Source organism: Giraffa tippelskirchi, chromosome 5 (assembly GCF_054371585.1).
Source record: "Giraffa tippelskirchi isolate mGirTip1 chromosome 5, T2T-mGirTip1v1.2.pri, whole genome shotgun sequence".
Lineage (NCBI taxonomy): Eukaryota > Metazoa > Chordata > Mammalia > Artiodactyla > Giraffidae > Giraffa > Giraffa tippelskirchi.
The window spans coordinates 89352542-89378734 of NC_137279.1; the positions used below are offsets into that span (position 1 = coordinate 89352542).

The following is a 26193-nucleotide window of genomic DNA, read 5'->3' on the forward strand; positions in this document are numbered from 1 at the left end:
CAAAAGCATTAATTCTTCAGTGCTCAGCTTTCTTTACAGTCCAGCTCTCACATCCATACATGACTACTGGAAAAACCATAGCTTTGACTAGACAGACCTTTGTTGGCAAAGTAAAGTCTCTGCTTTTTGACATGCTGTCTAGGTTGGTCACAATTTTTCTTCCAAGAAGCAAGAGTGTTTTAATTTTATGGCTGCAGTGAACCCTCCAAAATAAAATCTGTCCCTATTTCCATTGTTTCCCCATCCATTTGCCCTGAAGTGGTGGGACCGGATGCCATGATCTTAGTTTTCTGAATGTTGAGTTTTAAGCCAACTTTTTCACTCTCCACTTTCACTTTCATCAAGAGGCTCTTTAGCTCTTCTTTGCTTTTTGTCATAAGGGTGGTGTCATCTGCATATCTGAGGTTATTGATCTTTCTCCCAGCAATCTTAATTCCACCTTGTGCTTCATCCAGCCTGGCATTTTGCATGATGTACTCTGCATATAATTTCAATAAGCAGGATGACAGTATACAGCCTCACGTTGTCCTTTCCCAATTTGGAACCAGTCTGTTGTTCCATGTCCAGTTCTAACTGTTGCTTCTTGACCTGCATACAAATTTCTAAGGAGACAGGTAAGGTGGTCTGGTATTCCCATCTTTTGAAGAATTTTCTACAGTTTGTTGTGATCCACACAGTCAAAGGCTTTGGTGTAGTCAAAGCAGAAGTAGATGTGTTTACATATGGTAAATCTGTTTACATATGGTAAGATCTGTTTTACATATGGTAATATGTGTTTCAGTGCTGCTCTCTCAATTTGTCCCACTCTTACCTTCCCTTGCTGTGTCTACAAGTCTTTTCTCTATGTCTGGATCCATATTGCTGCCCTGTAAATAGATTCATCAGTACTATTTTCTAGATTCCATATATATGTGTGTTAATATATGGTATTTGTTTTTCTGACTTACTTCTTACTCTGTATAATAGGCTCCTGGTTCATCCATCTCACTAGAACTGACTCGAATTTGTTCCTTTTTATGGCTGAACTAATATTCCATTGTATATATGTACCACAGCTTCTTTATCCATTCATCTATGTCTATACCTCATGTCCTGGCTATTGTAAATAGTGCTGCAATGAACACTGGGGTACATGTGTCTTTTTCAACCATGATTTTCTCAGGGTATGTGCTCAGTAGTGGGATTGTTGGGTAACATCATAGTTTATCCCTAATCTTTTAAGGAATCTCCATACTGTTCTGCATAGGGGCTGTATCAATTTACATTCCTACCAACAGTGCAAGAGGGTTCCCTTTCTCCACACCCTCTTCAGCATTTATTGTTTGTAGATTATTTGATGGCCATTCTGACAAGTGTGAGGTGATACCTCACTGTAGTTTTGAATTGTATTTCTCTAATATTGAGCAACGTTGAGCATCTTCATGTGTTTGTTGGCCATCTGTAGGTTTTCTCTGGAGAAATGTTTGTTTAGGTCTTCTGACCATTTTTTTTGGATTGGGTTGTTTGTTTTTCTAGCCTTGAGTTTCATGAATTGCTTGTTTATTTTAGAGATTAATCCTTCGTCAGTTGTTTTATTTGCAATTATTTTCTCCCATTCTGAGGCTTGAGTTTTCACCTTGTTTATAGTTTCCTTTGATGTGCAGAAGCTTTTAAAGTTAACTGGGTCCCATGTGTTTATTTTTTGTTTTTATTTCCTTTAGGAGGTGGATCAAAGAGGAACTTGTGATTTATGTCAGAGTGTTCTGCCTATGTTTTCCTCTAAGCATTTTTTAGTTTCTGGCCTTACACTTGGGTCTTTAATCAATTCTGAGTTTGTGTATGGTGTTAGGAAGTATTTCAATTTCATTATTTTACATATATCTGTCCAGTTTTCCCAGAACCACATGTTGAAGAGGTTGTCTTTCTCCATTGTATATTCTAGCCTCCTTTGTCAAAGATAAGGTGCCCAAAAGTGTATGGGTCTATCTTTGGGCTTTCTATCTTATTCTATTGATCTCTATTTCTGTTTTTGTACCATACCCATACAGTTTTGATGAATGTAGCTTTGTAGTATAGTCTTAAATCTATACTACAGGAAGGTTGCTTCTTCCAGCTCCAGTTTTCTTAAGATTGTTTTAGCTATTTGGAGTCTTTTGTGTTTCCATACAAATTGTGATATTTTTTTGTTCTATTTCTGTGAAAAATACCATGCGTAATTTGATAGGGATTGCACAGACTCTGTAGATTGCTTTGGGTAGTATATTCATTTTCACAATATTGATTCTTCCAATCTAAGAACATGGTATATCTCTCATCTCTTTGTGTCATCTTTTATTTCCTTCATCAGTGTCCCTTTGCTTTTTGAATTAAAAGCATGGATTGTTTATTTTAAACTTTAATATTTTTTAATAAATGCATTTATAACTAAAATTTTTGTGTGTGTACTTTTTGTACATGTCTGAAGTGTTGCTGTGTGTAACTCTAGTTTATTCCAAGTTTAACATTCATTTAAAGAATATCTTGGAGGCAATGGAGAGTTTCATTTATTAGCTGTTGCTTTTCATTTTAATTATATTATAGTCAGTGGATGTGACACATGATGTCAGCTTTCTGGAACTGGTTGAAATTTGCTTTATGGCTGATATATGGTCAAAATGTCTGTTTTCTGTCAACAGTCACCTGTTCTTATATACAAGCACATGTATGTGTCTATGTGTATATGTGATTAATATTACATTTTATTTAATTCTTCTATATCTTAAAAAAAATTAATCTGCTGTTTTCAGAGAGCTGTGTCATAGTCCACCCATAGACTATGGATTATGGCAGAAAGCGAAGAAGAACTAAAGAGCCTCTTGATGAAAGTGAAAGAGGAGAGTGAAAAAGTTGGCTTAAAGCTCAACATTCAGAAAACTAAGATCATGGCATCTGGTCCCATCACTTCATGGGAAATAGATGGGGAAACAGTGGAAACAGTGTCAGACTTTATTTTTTTGGGCTCCAAAATCACTGCTGATGGTGATTGCAGCCATGAAATTAAAAGACACTTACTCCTTGGAAGGAAGGTTATGGCCAACCTAGATAGCATATTTAAAAGCAGAGACATTACTTTGCCAACAAAGGTCCATCTAGTCAAGGCTATGGTTTTTCTAGTGGTCATGTATGGATGTGAGAGTTGGACGGTGAAGAAAGCTGAGCGCCGAAGAATTGATGCTTTTGAACTGTGGTGTTGGAGAAGACTCTTGAGAGTCCCTTGGACTGCAAGAAGATCCAACCAGTCCAGCCTAAAGGAAATCAGTCCTGGGTGTTCATTGGAAGGACTGATGTTGAAGCTGAAACTCCAATGTTTTGGCCACCTCATGTGAAGAGTTGACTCATTGGAAAAGACCCTAATGCTGGGAAGGATTGGGGGCAGGAGGAGAAGGGGACGACAGAGGATGAGATGGTTGGATGGCATCACTGACTCGATGGACATGAGTTTGGGTAAACTCCGGGAGTTGGTGATGGACAGGGAGGCCTGGCATGCTGCGATTCGTGGGGTCACAAAGATTCGGACACGACTGAGTGACTGAACTGAACTGAGACTATAGATTTGTTAAATTCGTATTGTGGTTATATTATTTCTTCTTACCTTATCAATACTTTATTTCAAAGCTATGTTTCTAGTTACATATATTTCATGACTATTTCTGATAAATATGAATATAAAGTATTATTAATGTTAGTATAAAATATGTCAGTTATTAAAATTATTTCTATTATATAAAATATCCCCATTTCTTTCTTTTAAAAGTTTTCATCCTATTTTGTCTGATTTCAGTACTGTTGTTCTAGTTTTATTCCTTATTATTTGTCCCGTAGTTCCTTTCCTGTACTGGTTGTTTTCTTTATTTCGTCATTCTGTTTTCAATTTGCCTCGGTAAACAGCATAGTTTTATTTTGCTTACATAATCAGAGAATCTGCAATTTTTAATATTAGATTTTTCTAATCATATTTCATGATTACTGATGTTGGCTTTGGTATTTAGAATTTTGTGTAATTTCCCTCTTCTCCCTCCTGCCTCTTATTGAATTGATAAGATTTTATTTTAGCATTTACCTTTTAATAATTTAGAAGTTAAGCATTCTACTCCTTATTCTTATATTTCAACATACACATTTACACATATTTATTTAATAATGCCTCAAATTTAATAATACATCAAATTAGTTAAGCACATTAACTAATTTTTCATTTCCTAAACATTCCAAACACTTCTTTTGATACTTGAATTTCAAGTTGTTTAATTGCCCAGTCGTGTCCGACTCTTTTCAACCCCATGTACTGCAGCATGCCAGGCCTCTCTGGCCTCTTACCATCTCCTGAAGTTTGCCTGAATTCATGTCCATTGCATCGGTGAGGCCATCCATCCAGCTCATCCTCTGACACCCTCTTTCTCCTTCTGCCCTCAGTCTTTCCCAGCATCAGGGACTTTTCCAATGAGTCACCTGTTTGTATCACAAGATCAAAATACTGGAGTTTCAGCTTCAGCATCAGTCCTTCCAAATAATGTTTTACAGTCAAAACATTTAGTTGAAAACTAAATTTTAGATGAATCCATCTACAACAGGATAGGATTAGAAGGTTAAGAAATCTTTTCTCTAAAAAGCAACTACCAAGCAGGACAAAATTGTCACAAATAATCATTTCAATACTCGGAATTCACTAAAAGCATTCAACAGACTTAGAAACTTTTATTTACAAAAATTACTGAACTCTGTAAGAACAGCCTGTCTGGCATTCTTGTCCAGGGATTCCATGTTCTGCCCACTCAAAACGTTAAAAAAATTTTTTTTACCGGAGCATAGTTACTTTACTGGTGAAGGAAATGGCAACCCACTCCAGTATTCTTGCCTGGAGAATCCCAGGAACAGAGGAGCCTGGTGGGCTGCCGTCTATGGGGTCGCACAGAGTTGGACACGACTGAAGCGACTTAGCAGCAGCAGCAGTTACTTTACAATGTTTACTACACTTTACAATGTGTAGTGTTTACCATATAGCAAAGTGAATCAGCTATAAGCACACCTATATGCATACCTATATCCCCTTTGGATTTCCTTTTCATGTAGGTCACCACATTGCATTGAGCGGAGTTCTCCACTAAGCAGCATTCCTTGAGCTATACAATAGGTTCTCCTTAGTTATCTATCTTTTATATAGTGTCAGTAATGTATATACGTCAACCCCAATCTCTCAATTCATCGCACCCCCGCCCCGTTCCCTCTTGATATCCATACATTTGTTCTCTACATCTGTATGTCTAATTCTGCTTTCCAAGTAAGACCATCAAATCATTTTTTTTATATTCTATTAATTGAATTAATATGTGATATTTGTTTTTCTCTTTCTGACTTTGCTCTGTGTAACAGTCTCAGATAGTCCATCTTCATCCCTCTCAGATCTCTTGGCAAGTGGTGGGGTGGGCCATGAATCCAGAAGCCTGGTTTCCAGAGCTGAAAGAGACTCACTGGATAGAAGCACTAAAAGTTAAGATAGTGATCTCAGTGGTCAGCAAACAAGGAGGGCGAATGTCTTGTCTAGCTTAAGGCTGTGCTCCTGCTTGGAACAGCCAACAGACCAACAGGTTAGCTGGGAATTTAAACAAGAATGTGAGACTGCTAGAGGGAGTTTGATAAAGTCTGCATATATCTCAATTTAACAGCAACTGGAGTAGTTCCAAACTGCCTGCACGTCTCTGCCCATGAAGACTCACACTTACGTGGAGAAGATGTAAGAGAACCTAGTGTAAAGTAAAAGCCAGTGAAAATCTGAATACAGTCTGATGTTTGAATGTGCTTCCCAGCCTACACATTGATGCATCAGCAAACTTAATGGCCCAAGGGTTTGGACACAATCCCTGAAAAATATTTGCTTGAGTGGTAAGCTATTCAGACACAGGGTAGCCCTTAGGAGGTCAGGCTTAAAAACAGAACAAGGAAAAAATATAAGAACAAATATAAAAAGTTGCCACACATTGTTGGGTAGATAGACTACACATATTTAGTTTGGACAAGTTAGTAAGCAAACAAGAGAAAACAATAGCAACGTGTGTGTGTGTGTGTGTGTGTGTGTGTGTGTGTAGTCAGAATGCAGTGTTATTTTAATATACTGCCTAAAATGTCCTTTATTCAACAAAACTTATGAAGCTAAGAAACAGAAAAGTGTGACTTATATTAGGAAAAGAGTTGACAATAGATTCTAAGTGTCCCCAGAAGTTGAATTTAGCAAAGATGTTGAAGCAACTTTAATAAATATGATCAAAGAACTCAAGGAAAGCATCTTTATAGAATTAAAGGAGAGTATGATGAAAACAACTCAACAAGAGAGAGAGAAATTATTTAAAAAGGAGCAAATTTATATTCTAGAGTTGAAAAGTACAGTAATCAAAAGGAAAAATTCACTACAGGTTCTCTATAGCAGATTTGTGATGAAGAAAAAGAAACAATGAAGTCTAAGATAGATAAATAAAAATTACCTAATCTGAATAACAGAGAAAAATGAAGAAAAATGAACAGCCCCTTGAAGACCAAGATATCAAGCATGTCAAGCATACCAATGGACGTTGATAGAAGAGAGAAAAACGAAGAAAATAACTGAAGAAATGGGAAGAAACTGTTTTTGGGAAATAATGACTGAAAATGTCCTAACTTTGAAAATACTAATATATATTAATAGATGCAAGATGCTCAACAAACTCCAATAGGAAAACATACAAGAATATCCACATTTAGAACACTGTAGTTAAATTGTTGATAGCCAAAGACAAGAAGAAAATATTGAAAGCAGTAAGAGAAAAATGGTTCATCACATGCAGGGGAACAAAAGCCCAATTAACAGCTGACTTCTCATAAAAAATAGCTGAGGGCAGAAGGCAGTGTGTTGAAACACAAATTGTATCCTCTTACTGTATCTTGAGGCAGTATCATCTGCCACTGTTTCTTTCAATCTGGGCTCCTTAGGTTGTGCCATTTTTTTGTCTAGTTTGTCGTGGGCCTTGGGAATGGATGTTGAAACTTGTGCACTGTATCTCTTTCCTTGTTATTGTTCAGTTGCTCAGTCATGTCCAACTCTTTGTGACCCCATGGACTGCAGCAAGTCAGGCTTCCCTGTCTATCACCATCTCCCAGAGCTTGCTCAAATTCATGCCCATTGAGTCCATGATGCCATCTAGCCATCTTGTCCTCTGTGGTCCTCTTCTCCTCCTGCCTTCTGTCTTTCCCAGCAACAAGGTCTTTTCCATTGAGTTGGCTCTTTTCATCAGGTGGCCAAAGTATTGAAGCTTCAGCTTCAGCATCAGTCCTTTCAATGAATATTCAGGGTTTATTTTCTTTAGGATTCCCTGGTTTGATCTCCTTGCAGTCCAAGGGACTCCCAAGAGTCTTCTCCAACACCACAGATCGAAAGCATCGATTCTTCAGCGCTCAGCCTTCTTCTATTTCCTTACCTCATACTTTTCAGTCTTTTTTTTTTTTTTAGGGGAACGGTGTTTTAAGGGTTGATGTTATAGCTCACTACTTCATTTTGTGGTTATGCCCAGTGTATTATTCAACCCATATATTTTGGAGTGTTATTTCAACAATAGATTTTAAATTTCCAGTATCTCAGTTGATTTTGTGTGTGTGTGTGTGTGTGTGTGTGTGCAGGACAATCTTACACCTCTTAGGGATATCATAGTCTTTTGTTAAATCCCTATTATTACTATCAGCTCTATTTTGTTTGGGTATACGTGCTATTGTTTATAAATCTGATTCTTTCAAAGACCATTTAATATTCCACAGCATAGGTAAATCATTTATTTTCCCTATGAAAGTGAAAGTGTTAGTCATTCAGTTGTGTCTGACTTTCTTTGTGACCCCTCTGTGGACTGTAGCCCACCAGCCTCCTCTGTCCATGAAATTCTCCAGGCAATATTGGAGTGGGTAGCCATTCCCTTCTCCTGGGGATCTTCCCAACCCAAGGATGGAAACTGGGTCTCCTACATTGCAGGCAGATTCTTTACCATCTGAGCCACCAGGGAAGCCCATATTTGTGGGCAGTTAGGTTTATTTATTCACAGTTCAACAAATATCTATTAAGCATCCAAAATTCCAATTCTGCTACTTGCTTTCTATGTAATTTTAAGCACATTGATAAATCCCTCATTTTTCAGCATCTATAAGATAAGGATAATAATACCTATGTCATAGAGATGTTAGAGGAGTAAAAGATATGTATATGTGTGTGTGTGTGTGTGTGTGTGTGTGTGTGTGTAGCAAAGTAGCATATAGTAAACTCGCAATGTGTTAAACTATTGTTGGGACTAACAATAATTAGTGTAATTTAGGTACAGTTAGTTAATTTAGTTAGTTAACAGTTAGTTTAATTGTGTTAAATACAGTTAGGGACTATGTAACTATTGGTGTGGTAGTGAACTGAAATTTCACAGAGCCAAAGTCTAGCAGGGTGCTAGGAGAGAGACTTAGCAACAGCAACAAAAAGTAACACCCCAGACGTATGGCTATATTATTATGAGCTATGATAGCTGATATGAAGAACAAATACTTTTCGCAAACTAACTTTTCTGAGAAAGTAAAACAAAGGAGCCCAATTTAGGTTGCATTTCTGTGGTTTGAGAAAAATGCCCCTGAGAGAATGGCATCTAAGCTGCCTCCGGCTGGATGAATAAGAATTGGCCAGGAAAAGTGTATTTGGAAGTGGGCAGGGGGTACATTCTAGACAGATATCTGAAACTGTGAGGAGGTTGTCATGGGCTGAATTGTGTTCCCCTGACATGTTGAATTCCCAATCCTCAGTGTCTCAGATTGTGATTGTACTTGGGGATAGGGCCTTGAAGAGGTAATATGAGGTCATGTGGTGGGCCCTAATCCAATATGATTGATGTCTGTATGAGGAGAGGGGGTTAGGGCACAGATACACAGAGGGAGGCTCGTGTGAAGATTCAGGAGGAAGCCAGCTACCTGAAAGTCAAGGAGAGAGAGGACTTAGAAGGAACCAGTTGACTGACACATTGATCTGGGACTTCTGGCATGTGAGGAAGTAGATTTCTGTAGTTGAAGCACCTGGTCTGTGGAACTTTGTTACGGCAGCCCCCACAAACTAATAGAGGTCAAATTCATCATCTGGCTCTCCTCTCAGCATTCTAATGGCTTCTTGGCCACTCTTTCAATTTTCTTCTCTCTGCTCCTGATCTGCTGCCTAAAGTAACCATTTCTTTTTCATGGTCATGGTAATTTTGCTGGGCTGATGGATCTTCCATCTGAACTTTAAGGTTATTTATTTCCTTTTTCAGGCTTATTTCTTCCTACAAACTCTATTATGCCCAGATTACTGCTCCCATATTCAACATTGTGCTACCAGGCACTGGCCAGATTTTATTCACAGTGCTTTTCAGCCCTGCCCTTCTCCTGTGTATTTCTTCTACCAGCTTCTCTTGTAGGCTTGGATTCTGCTATCAACAGAGATTTTGCAGAGTTCATTAGTTGGAATGGACACTGTGGGATTCTGACAGTCTTTTACAACACTTGCTTTCCATTTTAGCCTTCCCAGCATGTCGCTCTTGGTATTCAAGGTGGCTTTAATTTTATCTGACAGATATATTATGTCTCCCCACTTCCTTGCCATTCCTTAGAATACTGACTATTCTTAAATGTATAGCTTTGTATATGTATATGTGTATTTTTTATGAATACTTGGAAGTGGAATTGCTAGATTAAAGGCTATATAATTTAATATTTTGTTAGATGTTCCTTAATTGCCATCTATGAGAGGCTGTAAAATATTGACATCCCCACCAAATGAACATGTAAGTGCTGCTTTTCTCCCATTTCCAATATTTTCCATCTGGTATTTTTAAACTTTAAAGGTTTTTATCAATGTGATAGGTAAAAAAATTGCATCTAATTATCATTTTAATTTTGCACATCTCAGATTTCCAAAAAGACTGAGCCTCTGTGTTTACTGGTCATTTGTATTTCTAGTATGACTAGCCTTTGCAAATTCTTTTCTCATTTTCTACCATATTGTTTTTCTCTCTTAGTTTCTAAGAGTTCTTTGTATATATTAAAGCAATTAATTCTTGTCAGAGTTTACCTTTACAAAATGTCTTTCCAGGTATATCAGTTATTTTTAAAACTCTGTGGTGTTCTTTAACTGTGTAGAAATTTCAGATTCTTAGAGTAAAATTTTTATTAATTTATGTCTTATTAAGAAAACACTCAAAGATTATAATATATACTTAAAAATTTCTTAATGCTTTTGCTGCTAAATTTTTTAATAGCTTAAATCATTTTGGATTCAATTTATGTTGTGAAAGGAGATCTAGCAACTTTTTTTCCTTGTGTGGATAAAAAATTGTTTTAATAATACTACTTATTGAATAAGTCACTGCTTATTTAAAATTTTACATACAGGTGAATGTTTCTGGGACTTCTTTCTTTTGGTGAATATATATAGTAATAACATATTTAAATTACTATAACTTTATTGTTTGCTCTTTGACAGAATAGTTATTCCAGTCATTATTTTCTCTTTCCCACATTTTATTGGTGGTTCTTGTGCATTTAGTTGTATAGGTGAATTTTAGAATTCAGTTCAGTTCAGTTCAGTCGCTCAGTCGTGTCTGACTCTCTGTGACCCCATGAATTGCAGCACGCCAGGCCTCTCTGTCCATCACCAACTCCCGGAGTCTACCCAAACCCATGTTCATCGAGTCAGTGATGCCATCCAACCATCTCATCCTCTGTCGTCCCCTTCTCCTCCCGCCCCCAATCCTACCCAGCATTAGGGTCTTTTCCAATGAGTCAACCCTTCGCATGAGGTGGCCAAAGTACTGGAGCTTTAGCTTCAACATCAGACCTACCAATGAACACCCAGGATTGATCTCTTTTAGGATGGACTGATTGGATCTCCTTGCAGTCCAAGGGACTCTCAAGAGTCTTCTCCAACACCATAGTTCAAAAGCATCAGTTCTGCAGGGCTCAGCTTTCTTCACCGTCCAACTCTCACATCCATACATGACCACTGGGAAAACCATAGCCTTGACTAGACGGACTTTTGTTGGCAAAGTAATGTCTCTGCTTTTAAACATGCTATCTAGGTTGGCCATAACCTTCCTTCCAAGGAGTAAGCGTCTTTTAATTTCATGGCTGCAGTCACCATCAGCAGTGATTCTGGAGCCCAAAAAAGTAAAGTCTGACACTGTTTCCACTGTTTCCCCATCTATTTCCCATGGAGTGATGGGACCAGATGCCATGATCTTAATTTTCTGAACGTTGAGCTTTAAGCCAACTTTTTCACTCTCCTCCTTCACCTTCATCAAGAGGCTCTTTAGTTCTTCTTCACTTTCTGCCATAAGGGTGGTGTCATCCGCATATCTGAGGTTATTGATATTTCTCCCGGCAATCTTGATTCCAGCTTGTGTTTCTTCCAGCCCAGCGTTTCTCATGATGTACTCTGCATATAAGTTAAATAAGCAGGGTGACAATATACAGCCTTGACGTACTCCTTTTCATATTTGGAACCAGTCTGTTGTTCCATGTCCAGTTCTAACTGTTGCTTCCTGGCCTGCCCGGCCTAGCCCCTGTCGGCCGCCGCCCCCGGCCCCCGGCCCCCGGCCCCCGGCCCCCGGCCCCCGGCCCCCGGCCCCCGGCCCCCGGCCGGGCCTAGCCCCTCTCGGCCGCCGCCCCGGCCCCTGGCCCGGCCTAGCCCCTCTCGGTTGCCGCCCCTGGCTCCCGGCCCCCGGCCCGCAGCCCGGCCTAGCTCCTCTCGGCCACGCTTCTGCGCCGGGCCGTCGCAGCCGCCTCGCTTCTGCGCCGGGCCGTCGCAGCCGCCTCGCTTCTGCGCCGGGCCGTCGCAGCCGCCTCGCTTCTGCGCCGGGCCGTCGCAGCCGCCTCGCTTCTGCGCCGGGCCGTCGCAGCCGCCTCGCTTCTGCGCCGGGCCGTCGCAGCCGCCTCGCTTCTGCGCCGGGCCGTCGCAGCCGCCTCGCTTCTGCGCCGGGCCGTCGCAGCCGCCTCGCTTCTGCGCCGGGCCGTCGCAGCCGCCTCGCTTCTGCGCCGGGCCGTCGCAGCCGCCTCGCTTCTGCGCCGGGCCGTCGCAGCCGCCTCGCTTCTGCGCCGGGCCGTCGCAGCCGCCTCGCTTCTGCGCCGGGCCGTCGCAGCCGCCTCGCTTCTGCGCCGGGCCGTCGCAGCCGCCTCGCTTCTGCGCCGGGCCGTCGCAGCCGCCTCGCTTCTGCGCCGGGCCGTCGCAGCCGCCTCGCTTCTGCGCCGGGCCGTCGCAGCCGCCTCGCTTCTGCCTGAGTTAGGTATGTATTTTAGAATTAATGCATTTCATAAAAAATCATGTTGGAAATGATTAGAATTTTATTGACTTTGTACTAATTATTATATTTGTAAGAAACAAAATCCACAATTCTTACTGATTTAAGCTCCTCTAAAGCATAGAGGACATTAACAACAGAGGAATTTAGCGAAAGGGAATTGTAGTATCTCAGAAATGGAGAGAACTGTTGATTGGTTAAAGTGAGGAAGGATAGTGGCAGTGGACCATTTTGTGTTTCACAACAGCAGAATCTGTGGACCTGCTCCATGGGTCTTTACTGTTAATGCAACTCAGAAATCTCAGTCTCTGTGCTCATTTTCTACTCCAAGTTCCAGATTCCTGGGAGAGAATTTTGCCATCTCAGCTTGGGTCCTGTGTCTGCCCCTAAATCATTAGGTGTGATCAGGTTGTGGATTTGATAGTATAGGTATCACTGCTGGTCCCACTTGTTGGAGAAAGCCCCAAATCAAGACTGTTTACTGTTCTTGAGGCAATATTATTTGCCTCTCTTTCCTTAAATCTGGGCTCTTATTATGCCATTGTTTTTCCAGTTTGTTGTGTCGCATACCAAAATCCTGCAATCTGTGTACAAAATAAACACCACCACATTCTATGTACAATGATAAATGAGAGTAGGAGGAAAAAGAAGGAAAAAAATAATAATCCATATTTATAAAGATAAAGAAAATGCTTTGTTGGCATTACTTTGCCAACAGAGGTCTGTCTAGTCAGAACTATGGTTTTTCCAGTAGTCATGGATAGGTGTGAGAGTTGGCTGATAAAGAAAGCTGAGCACAAAAGAATTGATGCTTTTGAACTGTGGTGTTGAAAAAGACTCGTGAGAGTTCCTTGGACTGCAAGGAGATTAAACCAGTCAATCCTAAAGAAAATCAGTCCTGGGTGTTCATTGGAAGGACTGATGCTGAAGTTGAAGCTCCAATATTTTGGCCACCTGATGCGAAGAACTGCCTCATTGGAAAAGACCCTTATGCTGGGAGAGATTGAAGGCAGGAGGAGAAAGGGACGACAGACAATGAGTTGGTTGGATAGCATCACCAACTTGATGGACATGAGTTTGAGTAAGCTCTGGGAGTTGGTGATGGACAGGGAAGCCTGGCGTGCTGCAGTCCATGGGGTTGCAGAGAGTCGGACACAACTGAGTGACTGAACTAAACTGAATTGATAAAGAAAAGAGATGATAATTGTGTTCAAATAGTAAGCAATGAAAAATAGAAGGAAGCTGCAGCCCTTATTTTTGTTATTGGTTGCAAGACTGTCTTGAACTTGGATTTCTGACTTTGCCAATTCTATGTTCTGTTTGTCTTAGACCTTATCTTATTGTGATTTTTTCCCCCTCATTGTAGACTTACCTTTATTCTCAATGTATCTAAGCCATTGGTGTTCTTGTCTTTAAAGATTTGAGTTGGCTTTTTATATGCCCAATATTAATGATCAACACAACAAGGAATTTTCCTTGTAACACATGGTATTGTGGCAGATTCAACTGGGTGTGATTCAATCTGAATATGGTGTTTGGTGTTGAGTGTTTATAAATTTCAACAAGATAGTTTGGAAAAAGGGGCAGAATATGGTCACATGATCTCTATCAGTCTCTAAAACTCTCTAAAATGTTTAATTCCCACTTCAGAGTATCTATTCTATTTCCCATGGAGCTAGTCACACACCAGCCAACTTCCTTTTTTGATTCCTCTCTTAGTGGCTTGATGACTCCAAAGTGACCAAGTGGCTGTCTCTGTACCAAATCAGGAGAATTGATTTTTTTTCCCTTTAGTTTTATTGAGCTATAATTGACCTTTACTGTGTTTTCTAGTATAAACATTCTTCCCTTAGGTATTAACATTTCTAGAACACTCAATTATTCACCCTTATTTTTCCTTTATCCTAAATATAATTGCCTCATTGACTTATTTTTGAACTAATGTTGTCAAATTTTATTTATCTTTTGCAATCTGTCTTAAGTCCTTTTTGAAATTAAGGTAAGTATAAGTAGGTAGGTGCCACTGCCCTCTCCATGTCTTGGTTGTCAAGTGTGTGACTGTGCAGCTGTGAAAATATTCATCTGATCCCTTGTAAGAGCTTAATAACATCTGTAATGTAGCAGCCCAGATTGTGTCTCAGAGCTGGTGTCATGGTGGAGTCTTAGAGTGATAAACTACGCTAGCATTTTCCATCCGATGGTTTGCAAACTCCTAGGATTTCAAAGTTATATCCAAGAAAGTCTATGTTGTTAGAGTTAGTAATGGTATTTGGTTAAGCAGTTATCAAAATATTTAATGTTGTCTAGTTTTCCTATTGGAAGTGAAACAGTTTTGACACCTTTAAGTATATATAGAATGAGCTAATAGCAGTCAGATCAGTTCAGTTCAGATGCTCAGTCATTTCAGACTCTTTAAGACCTCATGGACTTCAGCATGACAGGCTTCCCTGTCCTTCACCAGCTCCCGGAGCTTGCTCAAATTCATTTTTATCGAGTCCGTGATGCCATCCAACTATCTCATCGTCTGTCATCCCCTTCTCCTCCTACCTTCAAACTTTCTTCAAACTTTCCCAGCATCAGGGTCTTTTCTAATGAGTCAGTTCAGGTGGCCAAAGTATTGAAGCTTCAGCATCAGTCCTTTCAATGAATATTCAGGACTGATTTCCTTTAGGATGGGATGGACTGGTTGGATCTCCTTGCTATCCAAGGGACTCTCAAGAGTCTTCTCCAACACCACAGTTCAAAGCATTAATTCTTCGGTGCTTAGCCTTCTTTATGGTCCTACTCTCACATCCATACGTGACTACTGGAAAAACCATAGCTTTGACAAGACTGACCTTTGTCGGCAAAGCAATGTCTCTGCTTTTTAACATGCTGTCTAGGTTGAGCTTTTCTTCCAAGGAGCAAATGTATTTTAATATCATGGCTGCAGTCACCATCTGCAGTGATTTTGAAGCCCAAGAAAATAGTCTGTCACTGTTTCCATTGTTTCCCCATTTATTTGCCATGAATTGATGAGACCAGATGTCATGATCTTAGTTTTCTGAATGTTGAATTTTAAGCCAGCTTTTTCACTCTCCTCTTTCACTCTCATCAAGAGGCTCTTTAGTTCTTCTTCGCTTTCTGCCATAAAGGTGATGTCATCTGCATATCTGAGGTTATTGGTATTTCTCTGGGCAATCTTAATTCTAGCTTGTGCTTCATCCAGTCTGGCATTTTGCATAATGTGCTCTACATATAAGTGAAATAAGCAGGGTGACAATATATAGCATTGACATAGCCCTTTCCCAATTCGAAACCAGTCTGTTGTTCCATGTTCAGTTCTGTTGCTTCTTGACCTGCATACAGATTTCTCAGTGGGCAGGTAAGGTGGTCTGGTATTCCCATCTCTTGAAGAATTTTCCAGTTTGTTGTGATCCACACAGTCAAAGGCTTTAGTGTAGTCAATGAAACAGATGTTCTTCTGGAATTTCGTAGCTTTTTCTATGATCCAGTGGATACTGGCCATCAGATCAACATGCTCAAACCCTGCTTCATGGTTGTGGTCACTATATAGTTTTAAATGATTTGATTCATAGGTAGATGCTATTTAATTAATACCCATAATGGACTGTGAAAAATATAAGAGATGAAGCTTGATGTTGAAATATAAGTTAATGGTACTAATTCAGTAAACTTACCTGAAGGTGGTCTTACCAAATCTTTAAGTGGCATTCAAGTAATTAAAACTCTTATGTAGTACATTAAGCATCTTCTGTATTAAGAGATAAAATTTGTCATGATTATATCCAACAATGTGTTATTTACAGTGAGTTTCATTTGCATTCCAATTCAAACATGATTAATATCAATTTTTAATATGTATAATGCAATTAGATATTTATATGTACCTTCAAGCAAATTAAATAGCATGTCAGTTGTTAAAAGTGAAAATGTCTTTTTATATTATGAATTATTAAAAATAGTATAAAATGAATCTTAAATGTAATGTTTAGTAATATGGTAATATAATTTTGAAACTTTTAATCATTTGTCATATTTTACACAAAAATGAAAAGATAATTTTAAAAATTCCTGAAAGAGCCACAAGAGGAATATATCATTGTGAAAGTCTTTCATAAGTCAAAACTGAATAGGAAATGATTTGGACAGTTCCTTCCTTGGGTGTCAGATTATTGTTTCACTTCCATTGTAGTGTGTCCCTCAATCAGAGGCGTTATTATGTAGGATACCATAATAGTGAATAAGAGATTTTGTATATCTGTCACAGATGTTGCTTGCATATGTGGGATGATCAAGGATACAAAGCCAAACCCCTAGTATATCTTTTTTTTGAAAATAAATTATGACCCCATTTATGGTGGAGGATAAAGTCAGTTTCCACTTTAGAGTTGGGAGTTCAGCATTGGAGTAACCAAGTTAGATTTGGTGAGTGAAGTCCATGATATTGAGTCTATGTATACCCTCTGCCCTGGTCATCGTGGCCTTACAGTTTATTAGTCCACTTAGCAAGGACTGTAATGACTAGAGAAGGGGGGGTGATTGACAACAACAAAATGTTCTCTTGACTCTGTTAAGAATCTTGTCTTCAGTGGGGTACTTTTATGAGAACTATGTATGACACAAATATCTTCTAGGCTCTTTCTGAATGATCCACTCTGAAATGACAGATCTTTCTCTACTTTTGTGGACTTCACCATGTGGGGCTTACTAGAACATGAAAGGTGCTTGGTACTTCTTATTTCAGGGATTTATCAGCATGACTTTGCCAACATAGTGAGCTTGTGTGAACTGAGGAATAATAAGATGATTAAGGCTACTGTAGATTAAATGGTGTCAAATGTCATTCCAAAGGTGAAAGTTATCATCTCTGCCACGCAGGAACAAATGACAAATTGTTTTCTCTGTGTGTTTAAACTGCAAAGATGCATTGACTATTTGTGGTATCTGTATATTTAAATGGGCTTCCCAGGTGGTGCTAGTGGTAAAGACCTTGCCTGCCAATGTAGGAGATATAAGAGTCATGGGTTTGATCCCTGGGCTGGGAAGATCCCCTGGAGTAGGGCATGGCAACCCACTCCAGTGTTCTTGCCTGGAGAATCCCATGGACTGAGAAGCCTGGCAGACTACAGTCCATGGGGTCGCAAAGAGTTGGACATGACCAAGGCAACTTAGCACGTGTATATAAATAGCAGCCACAATGGAGTGACTGTTTAAGTTTGAAAGTTTCACCAGTATTCTTTGTCCTCTCCCTCCAGCTTTATTGGATATAATTGACAAATAAAATTGTACTTCCATATTTAGAGTGTATAATGTGATGATTTGATACATATATACATTATGAAATCATCACTGTGATTAGGTTAATTAGCATGTCCATCACCTCTTTTTATGTGTGTGGTGAGAATGCTTAAGTCTATTCTCTTAGTAAATTTCAAGTCTACAGTATAGTATTATCTATGGTCACCATGCTATATATTAGATCCCCAGGACTTACTCATCTTATAACTGAGGGTTTGTACCCTATGATTAGCACCTCTTCCCCCACCGTCCAGGCCCTAATAATGGTCATTCTATTTCTATAAGTTTGACTTTTTAATATTTTTTTAAGATTTCACATTTGAATGAGGTTGAGCAGTTTGTTTTTCTCTGTCTGGCTTACTTCACTTAGCATAAAGTCCACCAGATTCATCCATGCTATTGCAAATGGCAGGATTTACATCTTTCTCATGGTGAATAATATTCCATTGTAAGTGCATATTGGGCTTCCCTGGTGGCTCAGTATATACCACATCTTTACACATTTAACTATTGATGGACAATTAGGTGGATTTTATATCCTAGTTATTGTGAATAATGCTGTAAAAAAATGGGAGTGCAGATGTCTCTATGCGGTAACTGATTTTGTTTCCTTTAGACATATACCTAGAAGTAGAATTGCTGGATCATATGGTGGTTCTATTTTTCATTTTTGCAGAACCTCCTTACTGTTTTTCATAGTGTGCTCAGTTGTGCCTAACTCTTTACAGCTCCATGGACTGTAGCCCACCAGGCAGCTCTGTCCATGGGATTTTCCAGGCAAGAATACTGGAGTGGGGTGCCTTTTCCTACTCCAAGGGATCTTCCCAACCCAGGGGTCTCTTGCGTCTCCTGCATTAGCAGGCAGATTCTTTACCACTAGTACCACCAATTTACAGTTCCATCAACAGAACAAAAGGGTTCCCTTTTCTCCACACCCTTGCTAAGACTTCTTTCTTATCTTTTTGATAAAAGGCATCTTAACAGGTGTGAGCTGATGGTTCCTTATAGTTGACTTACATTTTCCTTGTTATTAATGATGTTGAGCACCTTTTAATAAACTTGTTGGACATGTGTATCTACTTTGGTAAAATTCAAGTCCTTTGCTCGCTTAAAATTTTGTGGGTTTTCTTTTGCTATTAAGCTGTGTGAGTTTCTTATATTTTGGATATTGACTCCTTACTGGATACATGATTTGCAAATATATTCTCCCATTCTGTAGGTGGCCTTTTCATTTTGATGATGGTTTCTTTCCATTGTGCAAAAGCTTTTTTACTCTGGCGTAGTCCCATTTTGTTTTTGCTTTAGTTGCTTGTACTTTTGTCAAATCCAAAAAAAATCATTGCCAATACCAATGTCAAGGAGCTATCTCCGTATGTTTCCTTCTAGGAATTTTATGGTTTCAAATCTTATATTTAAGTCTTGAATCCATTTCAAGTTAATTTTTGTAAGTTCTGTCAGCATTCTTTAAAACCAATCATCCTTAGTAATAGTTCTATCAAGAATTTGAGTAGAAATTAATAAGAATCAACATATTTGCCCCTTTGGAATCTTTAATGGTGGTACTAATACCTTCAGTTAAACCCAGAAAGCAGCTTTGCTTTGAATCTTACAGCAGACAGGGTAGGGTCCATTGGCTTTTGCCTGGTATTCCTAACATGAAAGTTTTATTTCCATGGGTCATATTATCACTTCAAGAGACTTTCCTTTATATCAGGACCTCAGAACTGTGGCCTAGGAATTGAGTGGGAGGCTCTCAATAAGCTGGTAACTCTCTGCTGTACTGGTTAGAGTCATTCTTCTCTTCACTTGTCCTAGAGTGTCTAAAACATTTTTAGATTGTACAAACCAACTGAGGTTTTATTATTTGATTTATTTCTGAAGACTTTACAGAGAAAGTCAATTGTATATATGTATTTATAGACTTTCATGAGCCCTGATTTTTGCATAAACTATGCCTAGTTTATTTCGGTGGTCCTGTAGTGCCATCTGGTTCACCTACCCTTAGGGTTCTTTCATTCCCATCCCATTTTATTTCAGCTGTTTCCCAAGCTGCAGACACAAGAGGAAAAAACCATCCAGGTTATTCAGAAGTCTTTTTCAATATTCAGGTCTTTCCTTGCTAATTGATTCTTAAAAGAAATAAAGAGGTTTATATACACATATATATACATCAATATAACACATATAGGTAGGTAACAGAAGTTTATACATACACAAAATGAAAGGATCAAAGAAATGAGCAGGAATCAAATAGGTAAAATTTAATGCATATAATTTAACTATCTTCGGCAGTCTTTGGATGTCTTTTGCTATATAGGGCCCATGATTTCTGGACTTGAGTGCTGCCTGGGCCAAGATTAGGTCCAGGTTTCTATTAAACAACCCAGACCATTTTCAGAGCCATATCTGTCTGCCTGATCTAACACTCTGAATGCATTATCGCAGGTGAGTGTGCCTATGAGAGGTTAGCATGTTTTTTGCAGTTCTGCCTAGTTGGGACTACTTTCTTCTCTAATCTGATTCTGCGTATCTCCTTCTTGGATACTAGTTTTTAGACATTGATAGAATAACAGTGAAGGGCGAGACATAGTGGAGATTGCTATATTACTTCAAAGATGCAGCAGGAAGCAATGAGGCATGTGAAGTGGGAATTGTTTCATAGGGCCTTGGAGAGTCAGAGTTCTCCATTTCTTGTTCCTCAATAGTAACTACATCTATGGGTCATGAATCCACTCTTTTTCATCAGTGCTATAATTTTCATATAAGAAATCTGGAGAGGTTGTGAACTCAACAGGCATTTTAATTTGTCAGCCTACAAAATGAATTTCTCAAAGTGGATTTCAACGGTCTTAGCTTAGTGAATACAGGCAGTAAGAGGATCATTTACCATAGTCATAAAATACCCCTTACTTTCTCTTCATATTTTGAGCCAAGGCCTGGGGTGTCTCATTTGTCTTTCTCTCACTGTGAATTATCTAATGTCATCACAAGTATATATGTCTGCCTGTCTGCCTGCAGTTAGGAATTTCTCCATCCTTTTAAAACTAACATTGTAGCCACAATCTGGTCCTCCAGAACCACAGTTTTTTTTTTTTTTTCATTTCAAATTTTTAAATGTATCTGTTTATGTAATTGGAGGATAATTACTTTATAATATTGTGATGATTTTTGCCATACTTCAATATGAATTGGCCAGAGGTATACGTGTGTCCCCTCCATCCCTCCGCACCCTATTCCTCCAGGCTGTCAGAGCACGGGCCTTGGGTGCCCTGCTTGATACATCAAACTTGCGCTGGTTATCTGTTTTACATATGGCAGAGTATATGTTTCAGTGCTATTCTCTCAAATCAGCCCACCCTCTCCTTCTCCCACTGAGTTCAAGTCTGTTCTTTACATTTGTGTCTCCTTTCTCGCAGTTTGTTGTCCAGCTTCTTTTTCAGCCTTGGCAAGGGTTTTGTTTTTACTTTTCCCTCAATCATATTTTCTTGAGCTTTGCTTATTTTGCTGGCATTTTCCAAGAATCACATTTAAATAGTTTTGATCAGAGTCCACTCTTTTCTTTTCCAGTTTATTGGTTTCATTTATCTTTATGTCTTTTGTCTACTGTTTTAGTATTTTTGTTCAATATTTTTGTTTTATCATTTTATTGACCTTTTAAATTGAGTTTTTAATTAATTTACATTCATTCATACTTGATATACATTTAAGCCATGTGATAACTTTGAATTGCTGCTTTGGATCACATCGCATATATTATTAAATATTGTGTTTTTATTGCCATTAATTTCTAAAGGATCTGTGAGTTTGCTTTGAATTTCTCATGTTTTAAATGCTTTATTTTAAAAAGAATCTTATTTATTTTTTAATCTCTCAATTTTATTGTTTTTAAATTGAACTAGAATTGATTATACAATAGATTAGTTTCAGGTGTACAGCATAGTGATTTGATATTTTTATGCATTACAGGATGATCAGCCCAAAAAGTCTAGTTACTATCTGTCAGCATACAGTTATTACAATATTGTTGACTATATTCCCTGTTCTGTACATTACATTCTGTGACTTGTTTTATAAATGCAAATGTGTGCCTCTTAATCTCCTTCAACTGTTTTGACTCTCTCTCCCTTGGCAACCACAAGGTTGTTCTTTGTGTCTCTGAGCCTGTTGTTAGAGTAAGAGTGAAGGGTGAGACACCCTGTTTTTGTTTTGTTTGTTCATTTATTTTGTTTTTCTAGATGCCACATGTAAATGAAATCAAATGGTATTTATCTTTCTCCGAGAAAAGGGAACCCTTGTGCATTATTGGTGGGAATCTAAGTTGATACAGCTACTGTGGAAAACACTGTGGATGGTCCTCAAAACACTGTAAAATTTAAAAATTTTTCAATGGATAATGTTTTTTCTCAAATTCGTTTTTTGGTGTTTTAGTTACCCATCTTCATTGTGATAAGGTGTTTGCACAGGACATAAATCAATGCTCCTTTTTGTTCAAAATGAATATTTTGTTTAAACAAAATAAAGAAAAGGAAGAAAGAAGAAAAAGTCAGCTGATTTAAATTATGTGTTGAGTAACTTGGAATGATATACCTTCTAGAATTATCACATTTTGGAATTAAAGCATAGCACTGGTATGGGCACTACACTTTGAGTAACACTGCCCTAAAATACTGAGTTTCAGAGATATTTGAGAAAAATATGTATTCTGTGTGGTACAGAATATTATAAATCTAATAACAGGTTTATTTATCTTGTTAAATCATCTGAGTTCTCTTTTGTCTATTTGATTTGTAATTTTCTGTAGAAGTCATTTTAAAGTCTTCCCTATCATTGTGGATTTGACAATTTCTCCTCATATTCCTAATATATTTCAATATATTGTTGTATAAAGGTTTGTAACTGTTAAATCTTGGTTTATACTTACTCTAAAATATATCACTTTTATTGTGTTAAATGAATTTTTCATTAAATTTGATTTTATCTTTTTCTATATTGCCAGTCTTGCTTTTCTTTTGGTAGAGTTTATCTAGTATATCTCTATCTGTTCTTTTATTTCCAAATTCTTTCTATGTGTCTTTAAGGCTATCTTTTATAAGTAGTGTCTATCTGGATTAACAATTTTTTTTTTTAACCCAATTTCAGAGACTTAATCTTTTTCTGTGGGGAAAAAAGTGAAAGTGTTAGTTTCTCAGTTGTGTCTGACTGTTTGCAACCCCATTGAGAGTAGCCCACCAGCCTCCTCTGTCCATGGGGATTCTCCAGGCAAAAATACTGGAGTGGATAGCCATTCCCTTCTCCAGAGGATCTTCCCAACCCAAGGACTGAACTCAGGTCTTCTGCATTGCAGGTGGATTCTTTATTGCCTGAGCCACCAGAGAAGCCAGACTCTCTTTCTAGGGGAATTTAACCTGTTTGCATTTGCTGTAATTATTGATAAATTTGTATTTAGTCTTACCACCCTATTTTATGTTTGCTGTTGACAATGCAATCTTGTAACTGTTGTATAGTCCTTTTGTTGGCTTTACCAATATTTTTTAGTTTTGTTTTGCTTTTTTCTCCTGTGCCATTTCCTCTTAGTACAGTGATTCTGTAATGCTAGTATCCAGTATTCTTGGCCTGGAGAATCCCAGGGATGGTGGAGCCTGGTGGGCTGCAGTCTATGGGGTCTCACAGAGTCGGACACGACTGAAGCGACTTAGCAGTAGCAGTATGCATAGTTAAAATCATCCAAAGTACTTCATAAATGCAGATGTATGGACTCTTCAGAGCTTATGAGTTTGTACATGCAAGGGTAAGCTGCCTAGGAATCTGCATTTTAAACTTATTTCACAAGTGGTTCTGTAGCAGATGATTTTAAGGTTAAACATTAAAGATTAATGCACTAGTCTGAAAGTCAAACTTTGTTTCTATTCTGCCAGGTATTATTTTTAACAAATAAGCTAAATCTACATTTTTATGCATGTCATGATATTATCTCTGTGTAATCTTCATCTAAGCAACTTTTTTTAAAGCATCCTTTTACTTCCTCTCAATGCACGTTTTTAAATTAATTTAAGCTTTGCATTATTTTATGTTAAATTTTGCTTTTTAATGAAACCCTTTTTTATTTGAATAGTTCACTGCAACATTCTCAACAACTATATAAACCTATCTTTGGGTTTCATAGGTTTTTTCCTAATCACTACTTTTACTTTTTAAAAACTTTTGAAAATGATGAAATATAGCATACGTTCAGGAAAAATAGCCAACCCAAGAAATAAGTAAAAGTTAGCGAGTAGACTATTTCTAGCACCCCAAAATCTGCCTATGTGTCATTTGACAATCACGACTTTGTCCCTTCCCAGTAGAAGAAAACACTTTCCCGATTTGTATCATAATAATTTCTTTGCTTTATAGTTTTGCTATCTGTTTACTATCTACTGTTTGCATCACAAATAATAGTTAATTTAGTTTTTTTTTTTTTTTCTTGGCTTTACATGTGGAACTATATAGTATGTTATTCTGTGCCTGGTTTATTTTTTTCAGCATCATAACTTTAATATTCATCTGTTTTGTGGATATATAGCTGTAACTCATACATGCATTCCATAATTTATTATCAATTATACTGTTGATGTATTTTGAATCATTCCTGGTTTTGGAACACTCTAAACATTGCTGCTCTAGTCACACTGGTATACACATATGTTCTGACATCAGTTCTCTGAAACCAACTGGATGTTCTACAATTCAATTCAGTTTTGACCCTTAGTATCCAGAGCTGTTGCAGACCTCCCAAATTAAAGGGCATAGTCCTTCAAAATAGTCTTCACTTCAGATGCCAGCTGCAAATTTCAGGGATCTTCCACACTTTTGCCTGGCCAGCTAGGAGTTTCAAAATGTTTGGTTTCTATCCTAACTGGGGTGCACCTCAGTAGAAAATTGTGATGCTGACCACGTGGAATTTACTTCAGATCTCACAGGTGTTCAGTTCTTCAGAAGACTAGCCTCATTTTTGATACCAGCTGCAGTCTTGGAGGCAGTGTGCATTTCTGACTGACTGGAGGGCTGTACATTTGGGAGTTCCTATGATATTCTCAGATTGATAGTTTGCTAGAATGACTCATAGAAATTATTGAAAACACAATACTTATGATTACAGTTTTATTATAAAGAGTACAGATCAGAAAAAGTCAGAGATGCATAGAGCAAAGTATTTTGGGTGTGTGAATGTCGGGGGTGCCGGTGGGGGGCATGCAGAACTTCCAAGCCTTCTCATTGTGAAATCTGGGTTCATCATTCTCCTAGCACATTGATGTGTCCACTAACCAGAAAGTTCTATTGCAATTCAATATCCAGGATTTTTATTGGGGTTTTGTTATACAGATATAATTGTTTTAAGCACTGAACTAAATCTCCAGCCTCCCTCTTCTACCTAGAGGTCAAGAGGCTTAAAGTCATAACTTTCTAATGATGTGCTTGTTTTGCTGATGACCAACATGGGTCTTGAAGTTAGCTAGGGGCCCACCACGAGTCATTGCATTAGCGTAACAAAGATGCTCTTATCACACAGGGAATCCAAGGATTTTTGAACCTCTGTGCCTAAAACCAGGAACAAAGACAATATATTCTTTATTATGCCACCACAGGTAAATCATTTTTTTGGTGGCATTTACTTAAGAGTGGAGTTGTAAGTTATAATAAATTCATTCTTCAAATTTGCTAGAAAATGGCAAATAGTTTTACAAGGTGATGATACTAATTTATGCTTTCAGTAGTAAAAGGTTTCTGAGAGCTCAAATTGTTGCACATCTTTGCTGAAACATGGCATTATCTTAGTTTTTAGCTTTTGTCAATTTGGTAGATAGATTATGGCACATCATGCTTACTTTATTACTTATAACATCTTTCATTCTTGAGAGTTTTTACTGGGTTGAATTTTAGGTTGGCAGTTGTCTTATAAAATCACTTCTCGATTCTGTTGCTCTATTTAAGATTTTCTTTAAAACTATTTAGAGGATATTTTGTTGGTGAGGGTATCTGGCTCTTATAACTTTTTTCTTTGTCATTTGTTTTCTGCAGTTACATAGTGGGTATATTTAGATATAAATTTCTTATTCTACTAGAGAGCTTTGGTGTTCTTAAATGTCTAGATTGGTGTCTTTCTTTGGTTGTAGAAAAGTCTTAGCAATTATCCTTTTGATATTGTGTGTACTCTGTTGCCTCTATTTTTCTTCTGGGTATCTGATTAAATGTCGGTTACACTGCCTCACTCTATTTTTCTGTCTTTTTGATGATTTCTACTGTAAAAAGATAATAAACAGAGACCTCAAGTAAGTAGAGTTGGGAGACCAGGAGGGGGAGTTTTCATGCCCTGTGGTGATAGCAGAGGCCAACAGGAAGAATCCTTTCCTGGCAACAACTCTGCTGATGAAAAGCCATTGATCGTTTGTTTTCTTTAGCCTTCCCAACTTCCTTTTCTCTATAAAATCATTCTCTTTCCCTTCCTGTGTGGGGACCTGCATGTGGCTTGCTGTTTTGAAGACTCTTAATTGCAATTCTCTGCTAATCCCAAGTTGACCCA

At 38.2% G+C, this 26193-nt stretch overlaps 1 protein-coding gene across 1 annotated transcript in view; it reads left to right on the plus strand.

The window, feature by feature from the left end:
• The window catches only part of LOC145505216 (uncharacterized), a 204012-nt gene that overhangs the window by 15755 nt on the left and 162064 nt on the right, over positions 1-26193 (plus strand). The window contains exon 3 of the mRNA XM_081486980.1: positions 11964-12317. Coding sequence (XP_081343106.1) covers positions 11964-12317 — 354 coding nt within the window. The remainder of the gene's footprint in view (positions 1-11963; positions 12318-26193) is intronic.